Source organism: Pongo pygmaeus, chromosome 1 (assembly GCF_028885625.2).
Source record: "Pongo pygmaeus isolate AG05252 chromosome 1, NHGRI_mPonPyg2-v2.0_pri, whole genome shotgun sequence".
Taxonomy (NCBI): Eukaryota; Metazoa; Chordata; class Mammalia; order Primates; family Hominidae; genus Pongo; species Pongo pygmaeus.
This window is the reverse complement of record NC_072373.2, coordinates 145,944,974-145,963,531: the sequence shown is the minus strand read 5'-3', so window position 1 is coordinate 145,963,531 and position 18,558 is coordinate 145,944,974. Positions and strand designations below refer to the sequence as shown.

The 18,558-nt window shown below is 33.0% G+C and overlaps 1 protein-coding gene across 12 annotated transcripts in view; it reads left to right on the top strand.

Moving 5' to 3' along the window:
* PRKACB (protein kinase cAMP-activated catalytic subunit beta) overlaps positions 1-18,558 on the top strand; it is a 157,295-nt gene that overhangs the window by 106,023 nt on the left and 32,714 nt on the right. For all 12 annotated transcript variants that reach the window (XM_054484978.2, XM_063653621.1, XM_054484948.2 and 9 more), the window contains 5 exons: positions 1,117-1,245; positions 2,931-3,029; positions 4,005-4,087; positions 15,499-15,625; positions 16,620-16,715. In XM_054484978.2, coding sequence (XP_054340953.1) covers positions 1,117-1,245; positions 2,931-3,029; positions 4,005-4,087; positions 15,499-15,625; positions 16,620-16,715 — 534 coding nt within the window. The remainder of the gene's footprint in view (positions 1-1,116; positions 1,246-2,930; positions 3,030-4,004; positions 4,088-15,498; positions 15,626-16,619; positions 16,716-18,558) is intronic.

Sequence of the window (18,558 nt, the reverse complement as noted above, 5' to 3'; positions counted from 1 at the left end):
AAAACAAGCTATAAGTAAAACAGAATTGCCTGCTCTCTGTAATGATCCAACGGGAAGCTAAAATGGGTCTCAAAAGGCAAGGTTTGATTTGCAATACAGATAAAATCCAACTACAGTGAACTGCAATACCTATACAGATTCCTCACTGGACAAAGAATCATATTGCATCACATTTTTCTCAAGCTAAACACTACATACTGGGCCTTCAGAATATTTTTCTGATATTTTCATGGAGTTCTTTGTAATGAAACCTATTAAACAAATGGGTCAGCAATTACTGCTTGTTGCCGTTTAACACATAATTTGTTCCTAATAATTTTCATTTTGTTGTGGCAGGAACAAATTTAATAGATTGATGCCTCCAATTATTTGCTTCTGTGCTGTAGTCAAAGCCAAACAAAGATGTTTCCTTATAACAAAACATCTATTCAAGAAAAAAAGAGTCTGATTATTGTTCTGGGATTCTGGCTTTTGGTTCTTTGTAGAATGAGGAACTCTTCTTTCCTTATTGTTGTTGTTTTAGATAATACTGTGTTTTTATAATATAAAGAGAGAAAGCCACTAGGCTCTCTCATGCTGCTATTATCTAGTTCTAAAAGCTTATTATATAAAGACAGGAATGAAGCAAGACTGATTTCTTCACAGGTAACTTTAGTGAAAGAGCTCTGATCCCTCAGTTTATCTACTCATTACAGTTATTTGCAAGTGCATTAAGTCTGTATGGCTTCTATGACTCTTTGTCAGTATGCCTCTGGTCAGTTTGTAATTATTAAAATGTGAAACTAATTTATTGGAAGTTCAGTACTAAGATTAAAGTCCAATACTAGGAATGCATACTGGAATATAATCTTTAATATTTCAGCTGAGGCTCTTATTTCCTCCTATTACTATTATGCTCTGTTTTCCAATACATTCTCTCCTCACATGTTAAATCCTTTCTTATTCAAAGGGAAAAATAGAACCAATAAACTGGAATCTCAATAGCTTTTTTGTATTGCATTTAAATGGATAGTTATAAATGGGATTATCCATTATGATTATGTATTATTAAAGCATTTGTAATTCCCATAGTGTTTTTATGAGAATTTTAAATTTTATTTATGTATTTACATATAGAATAATGCCGGACTTGAAGATTTTGAAAGGAAAAAAACCCTTGGAACAGGTTCATTTGGAAGAGTCATGTTGGTAAAACACAAAGCCACTGAACAGTATTATGCCATGAAGATCTTAGATAAGCAGAAGGTGAGTGTATTTGTTGTTATTTACCTTCAGGGTAAACTTTAGTTTTATCAGCTAGACTATTAAACAGATTCAGTATAATGACTTACCATTGACAGCTTCAAATAATTTTATTATTAAATTTAATTTTTATTGTAACTATATTATGCATAGTTAATATACAGTCAGCCCTTCCATATCCGTGGGTTCTACATCCATGGATTTAACCAATCACAGATTGAAGATATTTGGGAAAAAAATTACATCTATACCTAACATGTACAGACTTTTGTTTCTTGTTATTATTCCCTAAACAATACAGTGTAACAACTATTTACATAGCATTTACAATATATCAGGTATTATAAGTAATCTAGAGATGATTTAAAGTATATGGACAGTGTGTATAGGTTTTCTGCAAAGCCTCTGTCATTTTATATAAGGGACTTGAGCGCCTGGGCATTCCTGCTGTAGGTCCTGGAACCAACCCCCAGGGATACTGATGGACAACTATAATTTATTGTGACAATTATGGACTAATTTGTTTTGTAACTATTACAGAAGTTAAAATGTGTACAGTAGTGACCCAACCACTTCATGTTACAGATTTTGAAAACCTGAGGCCCAAAGATTTGAAATCATCTCAAGTCAGAAAGTTAGTTAAATAGAAGGCCTAGATTAAAACACAGATCTGACTCCTACTCAATTTATTTGCTCAATATTATCAGTATACTCCTAATTTTATATATTAATACCTGGCTGGTATCTTTAATTACTTTTCTTATTTATATTTAACTTCTTGACTTCTGTGACTATCCTCACATTGACCATTAGACTCCAGCAAGAAAGAATGCCACCTTCTAATGATTTACACATATACAAGAAAATTATTTATATGTCTTGCTAAAGTCACCACTTCTTAAGTTCAAAATAGAATCACATATGGAATAGAATCACAGTCTTCGTGAAGTCAAGATAAATTACTTTCCCCTTCTATTGAATAGAAAATCTAGAGGAAGCTTAAGTCTAAATGACCTAGGATACAAAGATAGATTTTGTTATAAAGATAGTTTTTTCCCCAATATTTTGTGTGTCCTCTTCTATGGCAATATAAAATAAATTTTTAGAATTTATACCTATATTTATTTAGATATTATAAAATGAAAATTGTTCATTTTTACTCACTATTTTTCAATTATGGACTTTCTCTTCATTTTTAATTTTCTTATTCATCTGAAGTATTTAAAATCACTATCTACTTATTACAGAGATTTGAGCCAGCTTTTATAGAGGACTTTAAGTCATTAGGACCTTAGTATTTTCACATTAACTTTTAAATTACCTTAAGTAATTATATATTTGTTTATTTAAGTATAATTGACATAACTAATTTTTAAAGTAATTTCTTATGGGTTTGTTTCTTATTCCTACTTAGCTCTCACTTCTTAATTGAAACCATAGTTGACCTTCCTAAGACCAAGTTTTAAATCCTCTATTAGGTTTTCATTTGAATCGTATTATTAAAAGTAATGGTAAAAACCACAATTACTTATGCACCAACCTAAAAGTTGGTAATTGTTATTATCTTCTTTATCCAATTCTAACAATTTTGCTTATCCAAGTTTATTACTATATGGAAAACATTTTTTAAATGATAACTTTTTAATTTTGCTTAAATACATTAAGAGATATTTATCTCTCAATTACAGGTTGTTAAACTGAAGCAAATAGAGCATACTTTGAATGAGAAAAGAATATTACAGGCAGTGAATTTTCCTTTCCTTGTTCGACTGGAGTATGCTTTTAAGGTAAATTTTAGTAATATCTAAATAAGATATTTTCAACCTAAATTTTTTTAAGATGAAACTATAAATAGGATTCTAAACCAGGTGATAAGCCTGAAGAATATGAATAAACAAAACAAATACCTCTAGAGTTTGTGTCATTAAATCCTATTGTGCTTATAACTTAGGTAACGTTTGAAAAGGTTTTGATTCTCCCTGGAGAAATCGTTCAAAGGTGATACATGCAATTCTTCATGAGATGGTATTACAAAAAGAAATATTTCAATTTATCAAAAACCATAGAGATATCTTAATAACAATTCTTATGCAAATTCATACACCCAACACATTTTCTACTTTTATTAAGCCCTTTTTGCCACTATCTCATCTTCTTTTACTTAGTAATTTGAGTTCTAGTCTTTTCGCTTATACAAAGCAAAATTTTTGTTCCACAATTCAAATGTCTGAAAAATTGTACAAGATTTATTATTTAAATTGGTCACTTTTCAGCTCTTTGGAATGATACTGGCATCTCTCTGCAATATTGAATCATATGAAACATTTTAATCTTTTTTCTCCTTTATTCTTTAAATTAAATGAAGACCTATGTATTTAAAATATTAAAACCATTGATCTTTTATACATAAAATGTAAATATTCTTATTAACTTTTTCAAATTGTTTTTTAACTTTGTTATTCTTCTGCATATATTATAACATTATTTCATTGCCTGAGTATTTAATTGTTCGAGAACTAGATGTTCTCTGCAAGAAAAGGAAGAGCAAAAGTCCCAGACTAGTTTGTGGCAAAAATAACTAGGAGGGGAAAAATATGAGTGTCTCTGTATAGAAAAGCTAGAGCATGTTCCATTTATTCTTTATTTCTCAAGGTTATTAATCTGTCAGAGAGATTTTAAATTTTTCTAATTCAGCATTATATAATATTAAAATAATTTTGACATAAGTTGAATAATTGTATTTCCTTTTTATTTGTTCATAGGATAATTCTAATTTATACATGGTTATGGAATATGTCCCTGGGGGTGAAATGTTTTCACATCTAAGACGAATTGGAAGGTTCAGGTAACTAATGCTTTTGCTTTCTTCAAATCTTTATATGCTTGTGTTGTTTAACCAGATTTTTAAGTTGATGCCAATGCCAAAAACTTACTTTGTTCGATTAATATTTTGGCCATATGAAGCATTAGGTGGAAACAAAGAGGCCACATCATACACAAGTTTTAAAATTCAAATAAAAGGACTTCGAAGCCAATTTAAATGTTATACTACTGGTAGATATTGTAAGGGTCCACTACTTGAAGAGTTTTCAGAAAATGCAAAAATTAATTGAATTTTAAAATATCAATATTTATTAAACAAATATTAATAATACACCTCCAGGACAGAGGATTGTTTTAAGGATGAAGATGGAAAATAAATGTATAGAGAAATGGTATTATGGTAATAAGATTATAAGTTTGTTTTTCACAAATTTAATTCTCCTTAAAGTTCTTGCTAAGTTTAGTTTTTAAAATATATACATAATTTAACGGGAGTTTGTACCTCATCAGGTTATGACTAATAAGATCTCACAGTTATTAAAATAGGTTATAGAATCTGATAGTTTTACCTGTACTTAATAGTTTATAAGCTTCTACTGTTCATTAATAATCACTAATAGAATAAAGCTAAAATAAAAAACAGGTACAGCTTCATCCAGTATAGTATGTTGAAGTCAACATAAAAATGTAGAGACAAATCTCTAAATTCAACATTTTATTGAGGAAGCAAGAATTGCAGTTTGAGGCATATACACAGATTAGGTGGTCTTCAGTGTGTCTAGAAAACAAAGAAAAGGTTGGAGGTTTTATAAAAAGAAATTTTATGTTTATTTGTTTTGAAACAAAGTTTACTAGCACTAGTTAAGTTTTGGGGAGCTGGCAAGCTCTGATTGGTGAGTGATGGTGGTGGGTCAAACTCATCTAAGAATCGCAGTAGGTTGTCTCAGTAGCTCTTAGAGAAAACTGGTTTCAGGTTACAATAGGCAGTTTCAGCAACTAGGCTTGTGGAAAATATAATTTTTTTTTTTTTTTTTTTTTTTTTTGAGACTGAGTCTCCCTCTGTTGCCCAGGCTGGAGTACAGCAGCACCATTTCGACTTACTGCAACCTCTGCCTCCTGGGTTCCAGTGATTCTCTTGCCTCAGCCACCCGAGTAGCTGGGACTAGAGGTGTCCGCCACCACATCCGGCTAATTTTTCTATTTTTGGTAGACACAGGGTTTCACCGTGTTGGCCAGGCTGGTCTCGAACTCCTGATCTCAAGTGATCCACCCTCCTTGGCCTCCCAAAGTGCTGGGATTACAGGTGTGAGCTACCACACCTGGCCTTAATTCTTGGAGCAGGTGCTGTGTGCCCTGAGTGCATTATTCCCCTGGCCCCTCGACTCTGATTTAGCTGGGTATGATGAGAATGACTAATTTGTATAATCAACTTTCACATTTTTCCCTTTTGATCAAGATCTTTCTCTGAAAGCATTGCTTGTCAACCATCTTGAAGTTAGGCTTAATTATTCCTTGGTGCTTGGGTGGACTTGTTCTGGTTGTCTCTGTCCCACATATGAGAGAAGGTATCGGTTGGGGGGCGTCTATGTAGGGACCTGGGCCACATTCAAGTAACGAAGAGGCCAGAAGGAAAATTTTTCTCAAAGTAGATTTTTGTCTGCAGTCCAGCCAGCATCGAGTTCCCACTTATCACTTCCATAGATATTAGCAGTCATCTTTAAGTGTTGGGCTAACGTTATTCTGTTGGGACAGCTGCCTTTACAAAGATTAGATGAGCACTAAGAACAAAGCTTACAAATGATAGTAGAAAAAAATTAACAATATAGTAAAATGTATTTGTGCAGTGTTTTTGAACTAAAGCCCAGGCCTAAGGGCGAAAAACTAAACAAATCAAAGGACCAGGGGAAACTGGTGAGACCTGCTATAGCCATTGACTAACATTTTATGACTGGGTTGAACTAAAGCAGAGAATGCCAAACTTTGCAAGAGGGACCACCAGCACAAATTAAACAAAAAATTGTGTTAAGGATATTGTCGATGTTGCGGACTAGATGAACTGAAAGAATTTCTTAAGTCAGGTTTTGTCAATGGCTATAGCAGGTCTCACCAGTACCTATAGCAGTTACTGATTGTGAATTTTAAATTACAGTATTATTTGGTTAAGTGAAAAAGGCAGGCATTAAGAGGGGTAAGAGTTTCATTACAATATGGAGTCTTGTTCCAGTGTTTTGAGAAAAGCTGTTCACACCATGGAAGACATCAACTTTCTTGGCTTTGTTTACAGTGTAAATGTCTCTGGCTATGGCTTTGGGCAGTTTGATGAACTTTCTGTGTGGCCCATACATCAGGCGTGAGACTTGTTTCTTAAAATTTGTATAGTTTCAGCTAACAGGACTTCAGGAACAGAGCGGTTCTCATTTTAGTAATTTTGTGGAAGAAAGTTCGATTGGAGGAACTTAGAAGAATTTAGGACCTTGTCTAGTCTATAGGTAGATAACAAGACTCAAAAATAATGTACAGACTTACAGTCTAATAACAGGTGTATTATAGTTATTCTTTAGAAACAACTTTTTTCTCTACATTGATTACGTAGGAATCTCGGATTTAAAAACCTCTCTTGAGGCAAGGAAGCCGAACCAAGGCAGTCTTAGATTTTCCTTACAGTCTTGAGGTTCCTGGTCCTGCCAGGAAGTAACAGTTTTTATTTACTCATTGTAATGCTGAGAAACCCTTGAAGTCAGGCATTTTATGCACTTTTTAAATACGACAGTTCAGTTAGAGCCTTAGTAATATAATCAGTGTTTTCCTATTCTGCTATAAAGAGAGAGCAGATTTTTACTGGACCTATGCAAATAGTCATATTCCTGTAAAAGTACTTACAACTAATTTTTGAATTAAGGAGAAAAAAAGCAAATGCTTGTATCTTTTTTTACAAAAATATACTTTACCAAATTGCTATAAATTATAAATAGCTTAAGAGAGAAATTTTTTTAAATCTGGAAACCAAAATATTTAAGAACTAACAATGTTTTAAATGAAAGTTATGAAAATATTATTTTTATCAATTATTTAATTTCATGTAATTTTTGTTCTGCTTGATCTTAATTAGTATTTTCATATACTCATCTTTTTTTATTAGGGTTCTGGAAATTTTTATTTAGTTTATTGATCTTAAAGTTATTAAAAACCTGTATTTAAGAGTACTTGTTGGGGTCTTTTCTATGAATCTGATTGTAAATAATTTTGAGAATTCAAAATAATAACTCTGGATGACAAAAATCTAGAATAGCCATGGGTAAAAATCTGATGAAAGTTTACAATTAACAAGTAAACTTAGTTATTTCTATTTTATCTAGCATTTTAAGACAATAACCAGAATTATGAATAATGTTAATTTCTGTGAATTTATATAACTTTTGAAACATTCATATGAACAACATAGCCATAAATGCAACTAAAAGATCTAGTATCACATCATTTATACAATGTCTCTTATATAATTTTAAAAATAAATCTAATTATTTAATATGTCTACAAGATGAGATCTGTGTCTTCAAATGTTTTCCAAGGGCCCAGCTGGAAAATCCCAAAGCTAATTCTAGATTAAGAACATTTAATTTAGGATTTGATTTTTGGGAAGTTTGTTAAACATCTTAAAAGACTTAAAACACTTGGTCAAAACAGAGTAACAGGTCACTGTAAAATAATAGTCATTTATTTAACCAGAGTGATAATCAAAAGACATCAGATGTAATACAGAAAGTTATATGAATGTGAAAATGTTTATTATTTTTAACGCTCAGTTTTTCTGAGTAATGAAAAACCTAATAAAGACAACGTAGGATATTATCTTGATAAAATATAAAATCTAGTTTTTTAGACAAATCACCAAAATGGTAAAGAAAAATCTTCTGCAGTATGCTCATTTTTTCTTATTTCTTTTTCCCATTTAGAGCTTTCCATTAAAAAAATTACCAATCACCTGAAAGTTGATTGAGTGCTTGAATTTAATCAGACACAGGAAGAATGTGTCCAGGGTTATTGAGTGTACACTGTGTTATAGAAAAATATGAACAGGAAGAGGACTATCTTGAGCAGGGAAATACATGGCTGTCAGTAACAGCATGAGAAATTTCCTGGTTACATGAAATAATACAGACATATCAAGAAGAGCGAAGAATACAGATTCAAATTATACTGGAAGAAAACATTGCTTTTCTAGGCCTTTAAGATAAACATTTCTGCATCAGGCCATAACAAAGTTCAAACTGGGAAAAAAAAAAAAAAAGTTCTAGGAGTTGAGGAAAAAGGTTGAAGGAGGGAGTTATCACCCCAGCCAAGCAAAAAGATATACCTTTCAAGAAAAAGAAGGGGATGTATGACCTTCAAATCATGTGTAGTGTGATACAGCAAAAGTCGAACTTCTGAAATACAAATTTCAAAAGGAAAACTTTACCTCAAGAAATGGAACTACTATTTCTAATGAAGAGGACAGCATTTCAAACCTAAAACTAGGGAAATTAATTAGATCTCAGGAAGAAATGTGGCAGAAATAGAAACTGCACTTTGGAAGATGGCTGTCAAAGAAACAGATTTTATAATTAAAAATCACAACCTTTTGCAGTGTTATTGAGAGCAGATCAATACTTCAAGAAAGCTTTGTTTAAATATAGAGAGCAAGATTCTGGTCCTGTGTCAGTGCACCCTTGACACCAATCATTAATTTTTAGAAAAATATGTAAACAATTTTCCTTTCCAATTTCTTTCCCTATTTACACATAAAATTTTTTTCATAAGGTCCATCCTTTCATTTATCCAAACCCCCAGTCTTAATCTTATAATTTTTCTTTTCTTCCTCTGTTTTTGGAACAGCCAATCATTTTACTTTAGGAAAAATATTTACCACGTAATATACTTTTCATACAACATTTTTTTTCTTACATTCATATTTTGACTACTAGACCTCAATATACTTAAACTTTTTATAGAACTTAAAAACCCAATAAGGGATTTATATTTATGTAGCAATTTGTTTTAGTTTTTAAACTTATTTTGATATGGCCCAGACATCTAATAAGTATCTTATTATTTAATTTAATATAACATAACTGTAAGACTTTAAATTACATGAGATGTTGATTTATAAATGTTTATTTAATTAACATTCACCTAATTTATTCATTTTTATTAATTATCCCTGGATTACCTAGGAAAATTGAGATATTAGGCAGAGTCATTATTTTAAGTTATTTTTATTAGCCAATTTTACAGCTGTTAATATCAAATGTTTACCTAAATAAGAACTTAAAGTTAGATACATGAATATTCTGTCAATAACTCAGAAGATACAGATGTTTATTAAATCAGTAATATTAAATTAATCTTATTTATCAAATAATTGCATATACAAAGATCATTTTGTTATAGTCTGGGTTTATAGCTTCATGACCTTAAGAAATTTATCAGAGGCAAATATAAAACTCTCTGACCAGGAAATCTAGGAAAAAATCTATGTTGACAATTTTGAAGACATTTCTCATTTTATTTTATTAATAATTTTTTAGTATAGTTAAGTCTTGTTGAATTGAACCCTTGATCTTTATGTAATGCCCTTCTTTGTCTTTCCTGATCATTTAAGTTCTGTTTTATTGTATGTAAGAATAGACTCCTGTTCTTTTTTGTTTTCCATTTCCGTGGTAGTTCTTTCTCCATCCCTTTACTTTGAGCTTGTGAGCGTCTTTATAGGTGAGATGGGTCTCTTGAAGACAGCAGACAGTTGGGACTTTTCTTTTTATCCAGCTGCCTTTTAAGTGGGTCATTTAGACCATTTACATTCAGGGTTAGTAGTGATATGTGAGATTTTGATCCTGTTATTATGTTACCAGCTGATTGCTTTGCAGACTTGATTGTGTAATTGCCTTATATTGTCTGTGGGCTATGAGCTTAAGTGTGTTTTTGTGGTAGCAGATATTGATCTTTCATTTCCATGTTTAGGACTCCCTTAAGGACCACTTGTAAGGCTGATCTGGGGATAATGAAATTCCCTTAGTGTTTGCTTGGTGTCTGAGAAAGATTTTATTTCTCCTTCACTTGTGCAGCTTAATTTAGTGGGATATTAAATTCTTAGATGGAATTTTTTTAATTTGAGGATGCTGAAAATAGGCCCCAATCCCTTTTGGATTGTAAGGTATAAGCTGAGAGGTCCACTGCTGATGCACCTGATGGAATTCCCTCTGTAAGTGACCTGACATTTCTCTGCAGCTGCCTTCAAGTTAAATGTGGTATATGTACACCATGGAATAGTATGCATCCATAAAAAGAATGAAATCATGTCCTTTGCAGCAACATAGAAGCTGCTGGAGGTCATTATCCTAAGTGAATTAACACAGGAACAAAAATCCAAACACTTCATGTTTTTACTTTTAAGTGGGAGCTAAACGTTGAGTGTACGTGGACATAAAGATAGAAACAGTAGACACTAGGGACTACTAGAGAGGAGAGGGAGGGAGGAGAACATGGGCTGAAAAATTACCCGGTGGGTGCTATGCTCACCACCTGGATGATAGGAACATTCATACCCCAAACCTCAGGATCATCCAATATGCCCCTGTAACAAACCTGCACATGTACCCTCTGAATCTAAAATATAAATTTTAAAAAATAAATAATTTAAAAGCCAATTAATTTATCAAAGATGTACTTAAGTCATGTGAACTAAAATATTTTATATTAGCACCCATTTATCCAAATAGAATTCTTTAAGGGATTTCTAGACAACTATGTCAGATTTTATTATATAGACACAGCATACAATATATGTACATATGCATAAAAGCATCTAAACACCTATACTAATGTATAAATGAAAATATTACAGCTTTTATTTTAGAACTTTAGTCATGAGATAGTAAAACAATAAACCCGTCAGTTTATAAAAAGAGTTAGATCCAAATTATTTTTCTAACAAAATGGGATAAGGCTACACTTTAAGCTTTTTTTAATAGGTAATATTATGAAGTATGTGAACTAAATTATAGGTAGAGTAGTTTGAGTCAATTAGCAATATACTGGATTAGACAAAGAATTGTTAACTGAGAAAATGTGAATGAATTATGTGAGGAGACCCAAATGGTAGGAGTTATTCTAACTAGGTCTGTACAATATTTTCTTGTCTCAATTCTTTGTCCCTGAAGGTAAGATTGTTGCCATTTCTTTTAGTTTAGGGACAGTGTTCTTTACATTGGAATTTTATCTTAAAAACAAAACAGCATGAAAATCACAATGATTTTCTTTTTTATCTGATGATTTTCAAGTGTTTTTACTTAAATAGTATGCCAAAATAGCTGAGGATTTTTGGGAAAAGAGAGTTTAGTCTAGATTAGGATAAAGAAGAGGAATTGTAAATGTGGAGGGAAAAGCTCCACAAGGGAACTTGTCTCCGCTAGCTTTGAGACAGTATTTTGTAGCAAGGCAATCTCTGAGTCCTGAAATTTTTATTAGCCTTAAGACATCAGTTGAGATATGAGTCTTATTTGGAGTATATGATTTTATCACCATGGTCTTTTAGTTTTGTTGTAAGAACAACAGACTCTTTGAATGATTCCTATAACGTTTGAACATGTTACCAGCTGGAGTCTCAGAAAATATCTTGGCATGCCTTCAAACTTTGAGAGCCTATTTTTAACTAAATGTATTTAGGTGAATCGGTTTAATGCCAAATACATAAGAGCCAATTAAACACAAGTGCTGAATACACAAGGCCAAATAAACACAAGCGCCAACAGAAAATAAAGTATGTCCTTACCAGGAAGAACAATAAGCCTTCTCCAAATGAAGGGGAAAGTCTCCTCATCCAAACCTCAAAACTGAGGTCTAAACCTTACAGCTGAAGTCAACAGGGGGAAAATAACCCTCCCCAACAAGAGATCAGTTAACCAGGAGGCAAAAGACCCCTCTCAAACAGGAACGGGAAAGAGAAAGACCCCTTCCCAGCCAAATCCCAAATAAAACAGAGCTCAACGAAAATTAATAGTTTAGTCCAAAAGAGACTCACTAAGGGGAAAAGAGGGGACTCCCCAGAAGCAGCGGGACTGAAAGGGTTCCAATGGGGGTACTTCATGCTGTAGTTCCCAGGGCCAGTGATTCTCCCTGAAGTATGTCAGCTTTAGGATCCCACTTCTGACACCAAGTATATCAAAGTCAAAATAAAAATATAGAGATGAATCTCTAGATTTGATATTTTATTTGGGAAGCAAGAATTGCAATGCAAGGCATCCACACAGACCAGGTGGTCTTTGGTGTGACTGAAGAATAAAAAGAAGGTTGAAAGTTTTATAAAAAGGAGAAGTTTTATGTTTTGGGACAAAGTTCATTGGCACTAGCAAAGTTTTGGGGAGCTGGCAAGCTGTGATTGGTGAGTGATGGTGGTGGGTTCAAACTAGTCTTAGAGTCACAGCAGGTTGTTTCAGTAGCTATTAGATAAAACTGGCTTCAGGTTACAGCAGGAAGCTTTAGCAGCTAGGCGTGTGGAAAATTTAATTCTTGGAGCAGGTGCTGTGTGCTCTGAGTGCTTTATTGCCCTGGCCCTTCAACTCTGATTTAGTTGGGTATGACAAAAATGACCCAACTTACACAATTAACTTTCATAATTAAATACTGGCATAACTAAAACACAAGTATGAACTGAAACAGGACTGATGATGGTAATTTGATTCATAAAATGATGGTGGCAGACTCAGAATACCACAAGATGATATCAAGTAATGAGCAAACATTGGAGTCATTTTAATTACCCGAGGCCTAAGCCAAGATTCATTTATTGACTTAATATGGACAGGACAACTAATATAATTAATGTAGTGTCAGACACTGTGCAAAGTAGCTTCTGCTTATCTTTGAGAATTTTCTTTCCTCTCCTATCGTCCTCTCTCTCCTACTGCCCCTTGTTCAAGCAGAATCCTCATATTGCCTTATGGTTATTTAAAATTTACACTGAAGTACCACACCTGAACCTGTTCTCAAAAAAGTTTTTGTTAACTTTATATAATTGGTAACTTCTTTTCTTTGCAACTCCTCACAGTCTTAGTACTCTTTGATGTTGACTCTTTAATACTTGACTTGGTACTAAAAGGATAGCAAGTTGATTGAAGGAATTCACACTGAGACACTTGCCTTTTCTCATCTTTCACAAGTACTACATATACACTTGAATGATTGCCAGTGTCCATCTTAGAAGTTTTGAGGCAATAGGAATATGAGTTATTGTTTAGCATGGCTTTAATCAGAATCAAAGGAGGCATTATAATTCTCTACTTAAAGCTGTCTGGACTTAAAACTGCTACAGCATTAGCCCTTACCATTGTCTTCCTACATTCAATTAAATATTAAGTAGAAATACCCAATAACACTTTGCGCTTGGAACATTTTACTTTCACCTTTCAAGAATTCGATTATAGGTTGAGCGCAGTGGCTCATGTAAGCCTGTAATCCCAGCACTTTGGGAGGCTCAGGCAGGTGGATCACTTGAGCTCAGGAGTTCAAAACCAGCCTGGGCAACATGGCAAACCAACCCCTCCACACACACACACACAAATACAAAAAATTAGCTGGGCATGGTGGTGTGCAACTGTAGTCCCAGCTACTCGGTAGACTGAGGTGGGAAGATTGCATGAGCCCAGAGTTTGAGGCTGCAGAGATCATACTACAGCACTCCAGCCTGGCGACAGAGCAAGAAAAAAAAGAATTTTATTATAGATCTATGTAATGTATGTGTTCCCCCAATTAAACGCCAGCATATGCAAATTAATATTTTATAAGTAAAAAGTAATAATATTAATGACATTTTACGTTTACAGATGCATGTAAACATGCATTTTATTTTTACAGATGCATGGAGAAAGTAAGAAGGGACCTCCCAGGTCAAATGTTTCCCAGTTTAAGCATAAATGTTGCAATCACCAGAATGATTATTTTAATCTCTGCTTACAATGTTCTCCTCATTCCTTGTCAGTTGGCATACAATGTAGATTGGCAGTGTTGGGATGAAGCCGAAACTGGAAGGGTATTATAAAATTTTGCTCCCCAAAAGCATTTTTCTTTACATATGCATTCTTTCAACAAATATTTACTGAGCACTTGGGAAATGCAATGACAAGCAAAAAAAGGCAGCACATAAAATCTTTTGTTGGAATTTGTATTTCTCTTGCTACCAGATCAAATTCATACCAACCATCTTGAGGGAAATCCTGTTCATAGTTAAGGTTGTTCACTGAGGCAACAAATCTGAAAGTCATTGCAATTTATCAGGCAGATTAGTAGAATTCGAGTAATACATTAGAAGATAAATTAGAAACTCAGAAAATTGGTACATCCTTTTGGATTTTTAGGATTGTGACATCAAAATTACACTGATCTATTAATCTAATATATACATAAAAGAACTAGCTGGGTGTGGTGGCTGACTCCTGTAATCCCAGCACTTTGGGAGGCTGAGGCGGGTGGATCATTTGAGGTCAGCTATTCGAGACCAGTCTGGCCAACATGGTGAAACCCCGTCTCTACTGAAAATACAAAAATTAACCGGGCATGGTGGTGGGCGCTTGTAATCCCAGCTACTCAGGAAGCTGAGGCAGGAGAATCACTTGAACCTAGGAGGCGGAGTTTGCAGTGAGCCAAGATTGTGCCACTGTACTCCAGCCTGGGCAGCAGAGCAAGACTGCATCTCAAAAAAAAAAAAAAAAAAAAAAGAACTGTACATATTTACACTAACATAGAGATTATACTTATGTCTGTGAATCTATGTAAACAAGCATAGTAGAAGATTTGGAAATTCTGATGCCAAGATTGTATCTATGGTTTCTGAATGTGATTATGAGTATTCATTATTCTTCATCAATATTTTATGATATTTTTCCATAATGAGCATATGTCATTTTTGTAACAGGAACTATTACAAAATGGGTAAAATGGCATTAATCTGCAGATAAATGCAGCTAAAGAGCTTCTACGTAGGGAAATTCTATAAACACTTGAAATTTGTGAGAAAAGTAGATGGAGCCTGTTAACTATAGCAGTGGCCCCGATAGACACTCCATTTGGCACATTTGCTTTCCAATTATTCTCAAGATCAGACATAATTAGAAAGACATCAATATATTCAAATATGGGCAATAATGATTCACAGTGAGCTAACTATTTTAGGTTTATATTTTTCCTCAACATATGCTTCCCCATAAATTTATCAGAGCGTTATTTGAACAAAATATAGAGATTTAATAAATATTTGAAGAGTAACAAGGTTCTTTACATACTTTTTTAAAAGATACTTTTTGTTCCCAAAGTATCTCTACTTCATATTAGTTTTTATGCATAATCTACTAATTAGAATGTATTAACTCATTTTTACAGAAAATTAATGGTTTTATTTCTTTGCAGTGAGCCCCATGCAAGGTTCTATGCAGCTCAGATAGTGCTAACATTCGAGTACCTCCATTCACTAGACCTCATCTACAGAGATCTAAAACCTGAAAATCTCTTAATTGACCATCAAGGCTATATCCAGGTATGACTTTAACACATTATGTGTACTGTATATGAGAAAATACTAGGCAAGACATTGTATGTATGTAACCCCAACTTGGAAGTTTTTTTGAAGAAGACAATTACTTACTCCTAATAGTTTAAGTAGAGCTCAGAGTTTTGCTGCTATTACAGAGAAGCAAAAATCCTGTTATGAAAGGAACTTGTTTGTATCTCCATTAATCTATAGTTGTGAACTGAGTATAGCCTCTTGCATAAGGAGATATTAATAGCTAAATCTGTGAGCAGTTATTAGTGCCAGGCATATTCCAGGTGTTTTACATGTATTATTTCTTTAATCCTGATAAACCTATGAAGTGGAAATACCATTGTTATCTTCATTTTAAGATTAACAAAACTAAGACATAGCAAGGTCATTTAGCCAATAAATGGTAGAGTCAGAATTTGAACCTAGGCAGTCTGATCCCAGAGTCCATGCCCTTTACGACTACAATATAACTGCCAAAGAATCCCTGACTACCAATACTGAACTCATAGCAACGTTTTCTTTCCACTTCTACTACTAATAAAGTGGGAGCATTTCGTTTTACACAATTATTGATAGATTCTCCCATTGACGTTTTTACACTTCTGATGGTGCAACTAATGGCAGAGGACACATTGGGGTAAGGCAGACATTTAGCATTGTTTCATTTTTATTAATGCTATTTATTTTTACCTTTTATTTTCACTTTTTTATTCCTTGGGTCTAGGATCTTATAATAATGACTGAAAAGGGTTTTGTTGTTATTAATTTGTTCCTTTTCTTTGAGTTGAGGAAGGATTTCCAAATTGGATTGTTTAAACTTTCATTCACTAAATATTCATGAATGAATTTCAATTACGTGGACTTAATTTTTTTTCCATTTCTTTCATAGTTTCAATTTGAATTTTAAACTTTCAATTTAGGTGCAATAAATACATTTATTGTGAGGTAATACATTTTCTTTCACTAGTATTCTTTTTTTCTTTTATAGGTCACAGACTTTGGGTTTGCCAAAAGAGTTAAAGGCAGAACTTGGACATTATGTGGAACTCCAGAGTATTTGGCTCCAGAAATAATTCTCAGCAAGGTATATTCATAATATCAATACATAAGAAGCAGAAATATGAGACATGCATCCCTATGGACTTTTGTAAAAACAGTTTATTGATCTAATTTTACATTTTTAATTTGATCTAAGTTATGAATTTAAATCTATTTGTGCATGATTACTTAAGAATTATTATTTAGCATCTACCACTAATCCTGTAACCTCTGTCCATTTTAACTCTGGGTCTTAGAGATATAATATGAATAAATATGACCTCTAGATCCATGTTTTGCAACCAAAAACATAGTCTTTTCTTAATTATTCCTAGTAACGGAAGGGTAGAGAAGACTTGCTCTGGATTATACCAAGAGGTAAATCTAGAGATGATATGTACTAGTTGTCCATTCTTTCTTTGTTTCAAATTTACCAGTTAAATAAAAGGAATGTATGAGAAGTGTTGTTAAATTTTAAATAGGACTATTAACAGCAATTGAATAGTTTTAGTCTTATTGAAGGCAGCTATACTTTTCTAAATAGTGAAGTGTGGTGAGAGAAACTGTACCTATATCCAAAAGAACGGTTAACTTTTCCTCTGCCATCTCTTGGTGGAGAAATCTAGAAAGCAGAACCTAACAATAACCAGGCACAAATAGGAGAGAGGAAAAGGAAGGGGATAAGACACATGCTTCAGTGGTTCCCAAATGGAATCATTGAAATATGGCTAACTTAAAGAAGTGTTAAAAGATTTCTTTCAACTTTTCTCTCATTATCTTTCATAATTTAAATAATATATAACTTCTTGATATTTTATAATCTAAATATCATTGCAGTTAACACATTTCTTTAAATACAGTTAACAAATAATGGGACAACAAAATGAGCACTAAAACTTTTACAAATGTGTATATATTGTAAAAGTAATACTCATTATACAAAATTTAGAAAATACAGAAAAACAAACAAACAACCAAAAAAAACCTATATGTAATCCCACCAACCTAGAGGCAGCCTTTTTAAAAACATTCATAAATATATATATGTACATATATATGTGTGTGTATATATACACATATACATATATACATATATATACACATATATACATATATACACATATACATATATACATATATACACATATACATATATACATATATATACACACATACATATATACATATATATATACACACACACACATTTAGCTTTATTTTAGCTTTTATTTTAGGTTCAGGGATACATGGGAAGGTTTGTTACAGAGGTAAACTCATATCATGGGGGTTTGTTATACAGATTATTTCATCACTCAGGAATTAAGCCCAGTACCCATAGTTATCTCTTCTTATCCTCTCCCTCCTCCGTACCTCCACCCTCAAGCAGAATCCAGTATCTGTTTTTTCCTTCTTTGTCTTCATAAATTCTCATTATTTAGCTCCCACTTGTAAGTGAAAACATGTGGTATTTGGTTTTCTGTTCTGCATTAGTTTGCTGAGGATGATAGCCTCCAGCTCCCTCCACGTTCATGCAAAAGACATGATCTCATTCCTTTTTATAACTGCGTAGTATTCCATAGTATATATGTACCACATTTTCTTTATCTAGTCTACAATTGATGGACATGTAGGTTGATTCTGTGTCTTTGCTTTTGTGAATACTGCCACAATGAATAAACAAATATATGTGTCTTTATGATGAAATGATTTATAATCCTCTGAGTGTATACCCAGTAGTGGGATTGCTGGGTCGAATGGTAGTTCTGCTTTTACCTCTTTGAGGAATCTCCATACTGCTTTCCACAATGGTTGAACTAATTTACACTCCTACCAACAGTGTCTAAGTGTTCACTTTTCTCTGCAACCTTGCCAGCATCTGTTATTTTTTT